We start from the raw sequence: 10,950 nt of genomic DNA on the forward strand, positions 1-10,950 counted from the left end.
TCCCTGAGCATAGAGAGGAGAATGGACTCCAGAGTATGCCAAGACAAATGCTTGTGCACATGCAGCGCTAGGACGCTTCAAACCACATCCCTGCCCCTTACCCCACCAGGTGTTCGCAGCAGAAAGTGAGCTATCTGCTACCAAGGTTTAGGCCTGAGCACTGTTAATGCAGAAAGGGGCTTCCAGATTTACTGCAGGAGTGAATTCTGCAAGGCAGCAGGGCAAAATGCTACAGTGTCCAACCAAAGATAACAAACAACTCAATACGCTTTTCTGTTCATCAGCAAGCTTGCTCATAAGCAACACTATGTACTTCTGCTCTCCCTGTGCCTGCTTTTGGAGTGCTGCACTGTGCACAGCGGAGACATGCTTCCTTTTAGCAACGTTTCCCTTTCACTATTACACGCTGTGGAGCCACAGGCAAGGGACTTTGCAGCTTTGTCCCACAAACATGACACAGATGTTTATCACTGAACCCTCGATGGATGAATTCAAATGGGAGAAGTAGGAACTCAGAAGAGTGGAATCTTACTGATAAATATTTTACAACATCACAGACTGCAACATGTCACTTCAGATCCCATTTGCCAGCATTGCTTACAGGTGATAGGTACGTCAATTATTGTAATACTCCTGGCAACCTGAGAAACATAGATTGGAATTGATGGGCTATGTACTATTTTCCAGCTGTAGTACAGCTCGCTGCTATTATTTGCTTGTAACAAACATCTGTTCCAAGATGAAAGTACCTGCAAATGCCTCAGTGTTTCAAAAATTACAAGAGGTTAGTTTGTTAAACATTTAATCTATGTAAATAAATACAGGCTTCATGCAAGAGAGATCAGAGTATGGACTGATTATTTTATAATGGCATTACTAACTATCACTTGCTACTGCAGCAAGAAATCTTTAAAAACAAGACATTCTCAGAAGTATTTTCCTAGGTAAAGTATTTCATATGCAAGTCAGTTTACTCAGAGGCTCTTAGTTTTAGAAATAAAACTTATTTCAAAAGAAAGGAAGCATTTAAACAGTATCATGGCAATATGGCTTATTCATTTAATAACTAGATTGCTTATTTTTAATTGTTCATGTACCTCTTCAAACTTAGCCTAGGTCAGCCATAAAGAAAAATGGCTACCAGCCGCTGGCAGCTGCATCACCTGTGCAGTACGGACACAGTTCTCACAGCCAATGGATGGGGTCTTAAATCACAAAAATCATCAACCACAGTTGGCACAACTGGGTGCCAATGACTGGCCTCCCTGTCACTCTTAGCAAAGAGGCTGAGGGCACATTTCTGAACTACTCTCTTACCCCTAAAGGTGGTCTCTCCAGGTCAGGGTTGAGGCACATTGGTGGGGCAATGTGGGGAAGTTTGCACTGCTGCTGCCCATGCTGTATCTGCTCTATAAATAAATAGAGGACTTTAGTCTCCAGGGCTGTCAGTTTGGCACCTTCCATGCGCACAAAAGACAGGCTTTGTGGGTTCTTTTGTTTGTTTTAGAAACAACCACCCAAAAAGTTATATGCAAAGTTTAGTATGGCAAATCAAAATAAGCCAAATTTATTGTACGAGAGCACCTAAATCCCACAACTTTCACTTGCTCTCTATTTTGTGTTTTCTATTTTTAATTGTGATAAGAATAAAAGTTATGGACCTCTTTCGGTGTTTCTTGATGACAACGGTTGCTGTTCCACCACAACTCCAATGCTGCCACCAAGCATGCAAGAAGAAGGCCTATTGCTAAAATGCAGAAAACGCCTGCAAAACTGTGAAGCTTGAGTGCCTTCCCATCTGTTTGTGCATTGGTATGGCTATTCAGGTCACAACGTCCCATTCGTGGCCACCATTTCTGTTTGAGAACATCCAAATCTCCGCTTTCTTGCAACTCTAAGATCCTGCAGAAATTTTAAAACACAAGTATTATCTTTAACAATACTTTTTTTTGCAATTTTTCTTTTCTGTATGTTGCGTACCTCTCAAATCTGCTGTCCCAGAATTCAAAACACCATCCCACAACCCACCACCACCACAAAGTATTCTTGTCTGAAACTCTGTAGTTATTCAAGATTTTCTGTCCTTGGGTGAGAAAAATTCCAAGGGGAAACTGGCAGAATTCACTATTCTAGAACTTCATACCTCTGCTTTTTCTGCATATCAAATACCAAATATCCTCCACCCATTCATCCTAGGATAGATATTTCTGTGAACATAACTTTTTGGTAGTAACAGGATGAGTTAACATTTTCTACTCAACCGTAGCTTGAGATCAAAAGCATCTTGAGGGAAAGAGATTCTGCTGTCTTTTACTGTACAGAAAACAATCTGCTCACAGCAGCAGGTAAACGTCACTGGGTAACTTTAGAAACATGAATGACTGTCAAAACTCCCATTACAATGCAAAAAACATTACCAAGGCAAATCACCACATTCCACTTAGTTATGGCTGGTCTGGCTATACAGTTGCAACAGCTGGTCCCACTAACAAAATTCTCAACCCACTCCACTGCCGCGCTTCTGCAGTCATTTCAAAATAATGTGAGACTGTAGCATGTTACTATTTGTTAGCCACTTAATACAAATCTGTTTAAGCAGAAACGGACTCATTTACTTCTGCTTTGAGCTACAGCAAATGCAGCTTATTCAAAAGAATTTACTCTAATGCTGTTACTTCGTGCTTGAATTACTGTGTTAACAGTTGCTAATTAATCATCGTTTTGCCTCTTGTGAAGTGTCCCTTCTTTCCATGAATGATCCGTTTTGGGTTTGGTTTGACAACTGTTTTTGCTGTTTACTAACAACCCTTTCTTTTGAGGCAGCTTTGTCCCTGGTTATCAGGAGGATCCAGACCAGCTGCTGCTGGTGTTTTACCACTTCTTATAAAGAAGTTAGACAAAGGGAAAGCTCGCTTCAGCTCTGGCCGTGAGCTGTGCACCCAGGCCCACACCATCTGCGAAGGCCACAAAGGTCTGTACAACTGCATGTCTTCATTTCAGTTACATGTTGACATAAAAGAGATGCTGTTAGCTCAGAGATCACTAAATGGCCACAGAAGTCACAGTCTGCAATCCCATGCAATAGTGAACATTTATTTTTGCCTATACTATTGTGAGAAAGCACTATATTTAAAATTTGGATCTGTCTCTCCATCCTAAAGAGTAAACTGGGACATTATTACATGCTTACTGCATGGAAGAACACAGCATGCAAAGCACAGTATGAGCCAGGGAGGTTTGATCTCTCCCCTAGCCCATAAAGAGCTCTGGGGGCACCAACCCTTCTCCCAACAGAGCAGTGCTGCCTGGTGGTGTGAGATCACATGCCATTTCCAGTCCCCTCCTTCCTCCCCCCTAAGCAAATGCAAACAGAGCAGAAGGAGCAGCTTTCTTGAAGCCTGAACTTTTACCTCTCTGCTGTCACAGAAGGAAGAGAACTAAGTTCATTCAATAAACAGTCACTGCCAAAGTTCATATGAACTGTGAAGAGGATTCCTTGCTGGCTGTAGGGAAGAATCCTACAAAAAGAGCTTTGTTTTGGTTTACCTCTGGGAGAAAAGATCTCTGTAGGGGCTTCCATGCTGGAGGGCTATCCCGTATCCTTTGCTGCTGATGCTGTTTCCAATGACCGTCACGGAGCACTCGTCATCGGTCAGCGCGGCATATTCCACCACTGTCACATCCCACAGGAAAGCATAGTTTCCTTTCTTTGCCTGTAAATGCATCATGAACATAAAAACTAAACTGCACTAATTCTTGAGGTAGGACAACAAACAAACAAACAAACAAACAAGCAAGCAAGCCCTGAGCTTGTCGTTACTCCCTGCAGGTATTTCATTAAGTCACAGTAATCTGGAGACTTCCAATATCTTAAAACATTTCTAATGCTCTTCCCTCCTTTCCCAGCAGTACCTCACCTACTTCAAACCTCTCTAACGTGTCTTCCGTTTTTAATAGAGCGATAGCAGAGGATGCCATAGCCAACTGTAAGTTTAGGCAAGGCTTACACAACAGGTAATTAATTATAAATCAAAGCCATTGCCTTAACTAATGAAATTTGACGTACATTTTGTAGGAGACATGGATTACCAGTTCCATATATTCATGTAAGGAATACAAGTACAGCGTGAGCGCTAAGCTGTGTTTTTTAGTCATCACAATCACAAAATGGCAACTTCACAGCTTCCCTCAAATAAATGTGTAAATAAAAGCCATGCTAGTTGTGAAATAAAAGGCACGTTCTGAGCTTAGAAAAAAAGTTCTCTCTTTTTTCACAGGTAAGAAAAGTCACCAGTGTCTCCTATTAGCTCAATTTTGGGACAATATTGTTTTATTTTAGCACACACCCACGGATATGTCCTTAAATGTCAGCCTTAATTGGGATTCAAACCAATGCCTGCATGCAGTGCATATGATGAATGTAAATCACCTTACTTAACATAAGATGTAAGAAGTATCTCTGGATAGGGATTCAGTAAGAAAAAAGTCATCATTTTGTTTGGTTAAAGTAATCACTGGTTTCCTAATGTATTTAAGTAGTATGTTTTTAAGTCTCTAGTGAACATACAGAGCACAACAGAACAGATGGGCTGGAGCATCTAATGCACATAAATGAGTAATCATGAATGCAGGCTTCCAAGACTTATTATTTTTTTTTTAAGTTTGAGTGATTTCAAATCTTTCTTTAGGTCAAAACAAAGCAGGAAGCTGAAGTCCTACATATATTTATTTATGGAAACTGAATCACCAGGCTCCCTTAGCAAATGGCTGCAGCTCTGATATGGAATTAGCTCTCTCCCCCAGGTATTTGGTGTAAGCTCAGTTTTGAACTGACCTCTAAGGTTACAAGACTCCCTCAGTTATTTGATTATATCAGGTTCTTCTTGCCAGAGATTCAGCTGAGCAATTAAACTAATTTCACTTCACCATGTTTTGATATAAACAACCACAGCTCTCTGAAGTCCTTGACAGTTGTTTAAACATGACAATAAATCAAATGTGAGTTATCCTCTAAAGGGTAGAATCCAGGGAAACAAAAAATGAAAAGTACGTTCTTGTTTGGATCTTCTATAAACTACTTGCCAAAGCCTGTCTCCTCTCCCTTCCACCTGCATCAGGGCAACCAAAGATCCCCAAGTTCTTTTGCTTCTGAATTAAACCTGAGTAAAACAAGTTATATCCTTCCTTTTTGCTAAGGTTTAAGTCATCCTGTACCGACCACCTTGAAAATATTTTTTTTGTTGAGGATATTCCACCCAGCGTGGGTTTGTCCACCACTAGCCCCCCTTCTCCTTTCCCACCCCCATGGTCTGTTCAGAGTGACAGTAATCAGACAGCTATTGCTACACTAGTACAAAATGGCATTAAAATCTCAAGCATAGCATAGGCTTTACAGGGGCTATTCAGATAGGAGCCTCAGGACCATAGTGTTAAAATCATACAGGGATTTAACTGATGCAACTTATTAAACAATCATGTTCATAAAAATATCTCTTACTAAAATGCCACTGTATGAAAACATACCGGAGCAAGACTTCTAAATCTGCATTGTAATACCCTGCCCCTGCCTGTCTACCTGAACTGGTAATGCTGGTGCAAAGGGGAAAGAATGAACAAATCACTGTTTACTATGCAGGACAGCCAGAAAAGGCTTCATAACCTATTAATGCAAGGATACACAAAAAATTTAGTGTGGCAAGGGAGTGATTCCTCAAGGCATCTAAGCCTATATTCAACTGGCAACCTACATTCTTGGAAGCCTAAAATGTGTTTTTCAAGGGTATTTTCTGAATGATCATGTACCCATAACTAGCTGAGTTGCTAGCAGCAAACCTCCGCATCTTGTTTTCTGCTCTGCCTGTAACGGGCTTTACCGATTCTAATTTTATGCTTTCACATCTGTGATAGTGCTGATAGGCCTCCTACCTGGTTAGGGACAACAGGCAATGGGCATCAGTCCCACTGGTGTTCATGGCAGGGAAGGACCATCAAAAGCCCTATTTGTGCACTTCTCGGGTTGTGTTCTATGGTAAATAGTACACAGGTTTTTGCTACCTATGATAGAAAATAGCGTGCAAGTTCTGCTGCATTAAAAAACATGTACTTAAGGGACTAAAGACAAATTATATAATATAATTTGTTACTCTACACAGAATTTTTCAAAACGTGTGTTATTAGAGAGTAAAAACATGCCTGATGTATGTACAGAAAGAGGAGTCCTAAAAGAGATTTGGCCTAAATCCACAGTGTTAAAATGTGTCCTGCATTTTTCTGGTTTCTATAGCTGTATCTTTTAGTTGTTTCAAAATTGTTCAGTAAAGCATCCTCTCAAACTTACATTTTACAAAGGAGGAACGCTGGCAACACATCCCACCCTCCCATACCTTTCTTCTAATAGTACTTGAGAAACCCAATCTTCCTTAAATATTCAATTTCAATTACCTTGCAATATCTAGAGAAAAATCACATTATTGATTTCTACTGTTCAAGCCTCAGTTTTCTGTACTTTATTTTATGTAGAAGACCTTCCTACACTAACTTTCAAGGTTAGACAGAAGATCTTTTGACAAGGCCAACTTCTCTTGCATGTTGCTATCCTAAGTTATGTCCTAGGGCTGCAAGTGGTCAATAAAGTCTACCCAGTCTCTGTGTATCAATTTATCTTTTTATGACATAAATCATTCTACCCAGTGCAATCACATCTGTGGAGTATTATTTCTCTGATAGCCTGATCATTTTAGCATAAACAGGAATCTGAGTTTTAAAATCTTAATTATGCATGCTTCTCAACTTCCAGAAATCCTGGAGGTTAAGACTGTTCTCCCTCTCTGACTGCCAAAGACAGAATCTCCAAAGATCCCCTTTTCCTTAGGGAAGATTTTTCTCTTCAAAGGTTCTTCCACTTGCATAATTTTCTTCTCTAAAAATAGAGACTCCTTACTATTAGTGTGTTCACCACATGGAAAGCTTCCTTATGACCAAATGTTTGGTTGCTCTCTAAATTCAGCATGCTTCACATCCCTGTTAATATCCGTTGTGACAGCTAGGCAGTATCATTTGTTCAGTTTAAAGAAAAAGCGACAAACTATGAAAAATTGATGTATAACACAAACACACATAACATATACATGTCTGAGATATATTTACTTTTTATACATTTTCACTAGGCAAGCAGTAAAAGTCAAATGAAATCATATTGACACTAATCTTCAACCAAAATTCAAGCCAAAGCCTTTTAGAAGATTTTAAACATTACAGTTTTTTCATGTGAAGGAGTGCATGTGTGCACATGTGCATATCCCCTAGCTTCCAGGCCAAAGGGATACAGGAAGCAGAAAGACTATGAATTACAAGAAAGGCCTGGCACTGACCCATAGGATGTATTAGCAGGAATCATGTAAGGGCTCACTAGTTCTGTATGATACCTTACACAGATGTACCTACTCATACAGCAGTCCTGACCACAACACAGCAAGGTCCATATCCTCAGGCTCTTGCATTCACAGCTCAGCCAGCTAAAATCTGGATTATGGTTTTCTAGGGCCCCAAACAGAATGAAAATGTTCTAGTGGTCAGATATCATTACAAAGACAATGCAGAGAGAGATGGCGAAAGGGAGTGGGGCAACTATCAGCTGAAAATGGGTAAGACTGCGGGAATGAGGAATGATGCTTGAAATGCAACACAGAATAATAGCCTAAGATTTATGCTTTAGACTTTTAATTGGCTTCCATTTTATGCTCCTTTACTGTGGCCTTGTTTCAACTCTCAGCATGCAGGTACATTGGCAGAACAAAACAAAAACAGCTCAGTTAAACTTTTGAAAACCTCTTGAAGAGAAATTCTGCCAAAGAAGCACTCCTTTATTCCACCCAGGTGGAACTACTGTCCTGACTAACACCAAAGACACAAGATTTATCTTTGGTTGAAGAGGTTTAAGAAAATAGATTTAAGGAAGAAAAAGAAAAACTAGACAAAAATTACATTAAGACATACTTCTTCACAATCATCAAAAATAAAAAGGTCAAGGAAGAGTCCCTGCTAGATATAAGAAGGACCACCAAGGAAAATAGTAAGGCTTCAGAAAAGCAGTAAGCAATCTCTTAATGTCACTCTTCAGCATAGAGGGAGATAGAAGAATATTTTTCAAATGATCCTGGCTTAATGAAGGTAAAGTGATGTTTTTTTCAAAGACAACATGGTGAGAAATAACGAAGCAACTTGAAAAAAGCTGAATTTCAGATTAATCACTGGTATGTCTAGGATTCAGCTGAAATTTATGAAGCAACTACCACATTAAAAAAAAGTGCAAGAAAAATACAACATTTGTCATGAATTTACTGCCAGAACAGAGTGTCACCATAGCTGCTCCCATCATATGACTGGTCCTACAGAAATAACAAAAAACGGCCTTTACATTGGTATTAGTAAAACATACAGAAAAGATAGGTGGATAACATTTATTATCTGTATAAAGGTGCTTTAAGAGAAGAGGAAACAAAAAGCTCTGATAAAGAGAAAACATGCCATTAAATCCTGTTCACATTTTTTAAAAATTAAAAAGTTTAAGGATCCACTAAGGGATACAAGGCATTAAGGAAGCATTTCCTTTTACTCAGAAGGGTGAGGGGTCAAGAAACAAAGAAACTTATGAGGACTTATGAAAGTACAGTGACGAGCCACAATAATTCACAACATAAAATTCAGCACGGGTAATAAATTATTGGAAAATATAATTAAAAATTTCCTATTCATTGAACTTTTAAATCTCTCAAAATAAAAATCAGGGGAGGTGACTATCCATCAAGACAGTCGGTTCAGTGTTCCTTAAAAGAGAGAAAATTTTAGAAGGAAGCAAAAAGGGAAAGAATAATCTTTTATGGTGCCATTGCATAAATCAATGGTACATTCACATTTTGGACTCTGTAATTGGACTCTTGTACTTGATCACCTCATCAAAATTGATACACAGGAAGAACAGAAAGGATTGAGAGTAATTTTGGCACCAAATTAATTGGACAGGGGAAGGAAGAGTTTCCAATAAAGGAAGGCTTTAGAGAAGTCTAGAGCCACTTGGAAAATACAAAAAGTTTATTTCCTATATACATATGTGTATATATCCCTATATGTAAGAAAACAGTATATAGGGATATTACCACCTCATTCCTCCAAAACAAAAATGGATTCTCACAGTGAAAAAGGCATTAAAAGATTATTAGGTATTTTGTGGTAACTAACAGTTATCCTGAAGAACCAGTTGCCACAGGGTTGCTGAATGCAAACAGCCTACTCCGATTTACAACTGGATTAGGAACGTGTGCGATTCCACTACCAATATCCACCCAGGATCAAACTGAGGAGCTACCAACTATATGCTTCCTGGGGATGCTGACTGCAGCTTGACCCAGAAGGAAACTTTCCATACAGTAGCATTAATCAATCCCCTTTTATTGTGGGGATTCTTCACTGGCACCAGAAAATGCCAGTGGCAGAACAGCGCTTTGTAGACTGCTGATCTGCCTGGTAACCTCCTCCTGCTCTATGCAGAGATGTTTATGAAGAGCAGGACATTTTGTATCTTCAGTGACCACTGTCAACTGTTTTGGAGCATAACAAAAGCTAGTTGCTCCCCGAGCTCTGAAATGACATTATTTTACAGTGCATTAATGCCCTTTCCGGGGCTCCCCAGCGTTGCGAAGGCTGTGCCTTGGCAATGGCAGATGGTCACCGGGGCTAGAGAGACTTGCTACGTCTGAACAGATGCCTCTTCCATGGCAAGCAAACACCACAAAAGCTTTCAGGACTTTCTTCCACTGTTACCCTTTTGTTTTAGCTAAGCCAAAGGAGTAGGAAAACCTCAAGGAAACGGAGAGAAGTAAATGGACTAGAGACAAACATCCAAAATACCTGCCGATGACATAAATAAGCAGTACTCTCCTGTTTTGCATTGAAATGGCACTGCTCTTTTCGTAACTGCATTGGAACTATGATGCTGTTAGAAGAAAATGGGAAGGGAAAGGAAGGGAAAAAGGCTAGTAGTGATTTTTTTCCATTGTGTCAGGCAACTCCTTAAGCAGAAAAATGTGCTAGGAATAGGTTTACGCTAGAGAGATTTAGATTTTCCATTTACAAAAAAATAATTTTTAAGGCCACATTTACATCTCTTTCATACAGCAATACAGGTTTACAGACAGAAAGTCACATTTCCTTGGCTGACATCAATTCTCCTTTAGAAAATCAGAATTACTAGCCATGATACTTGACAAGGACAACTTGTCTGTTTATCAAAGAACTCAACGAGCTAAGAAGAGTGACATTTAAACTATAAACACAACAGTTTAGTTGACAATGTTATTAAATATTAAGCTCGATTTATGTAAGTGTCTAATCAAATAGCAGCCTTGGTCAGCTTTGGGGACTGAAGTAAATTTGGTTATTGTTGATGTTAATTGAATGAGTTGATCAAGTTATATAAAAAAAAATCACCCTAGAATATTGAAATCAAACTTAATATGAAAAAGTTATTATCACACAAATAGAATGGAGCCGCCAGCTCCAGACAGACAATCTAATTGGTATTCTAAACAGCTTGCCAATCTACAGTCACCTTTTAGCTTAGGCGAATCTAACTATAATAAATGGCAGTATGCAACAGGCTTAGAGAATAAGAGTATTTATAAATCTCACTGCTAAAGAGCATCCACCAACACCAAAATTGTATTAAAAAAATTAAAATGTTGTGCATTTTTCTAAGGTAAATGCTTTTTATTATTGTTTTTAATGTCAGAATGCATAGAAAAGTACTTATTTAACAGCTCTATTTCAACACCTTCTAAATGCTAAGAATGCCTCTTGAAATAGAGGTCTCATTTTCATGAAGTGCTGAGCAAAAATAAAACCAAAACATTGCAGACTTTGCTAGAGCCAAGGCTCTACCTTGTGCAGAGGAAA

At 39.1% G+C, this 10,950-nt stretch overlaps 1 protein-coding gene across 1 annotated transcript in view; it reads right to left on the bottom strand.

Moving 5' to 3' along the window:
* GRID1 (glutamate ionotropic receptor delta type subunit 1) overlaps positions 1-10,950 on the bottom strand; it is a 559,243-nt gene that overhangs the window by 16,269 nt on the left and 532,024 nt on the right. The window contains exons 15-17 of the mRNA XM_067299797.1: positions 3,547-3,713; positions 1,662-1,902; positions 1,318-1,404 (exon numbers count right to left, since the gene is read on the bottom strand). Of these exons, the coding sequence (XP_067155898.1) occupies positions 1,318-1,404; positions 1,662-1,902; positions 3,547-3,713 (495 nt within the window). The remainder of the gene's footprint in view (positions 1-1,317; positions 1,405-1,661; positions 1,903-3,546; positions 3,714-10,950) is intronic.

This window comes from Apteryx mantelli, chromosome 7 (assembly GCF_036417845.1).
Source record: "Apteryx mantelli isolate bAptMan1 chromosome 7, bAptMan1.hap1, whole genome shotgun sequence".
Classification (NCBI taxonomy): domain Eukaryota; kingdom Metazoa; phylum Chordata; class Aves; order Apterygiformes; family Apterygidae; genus Apteryx; species Apteryx mantelli.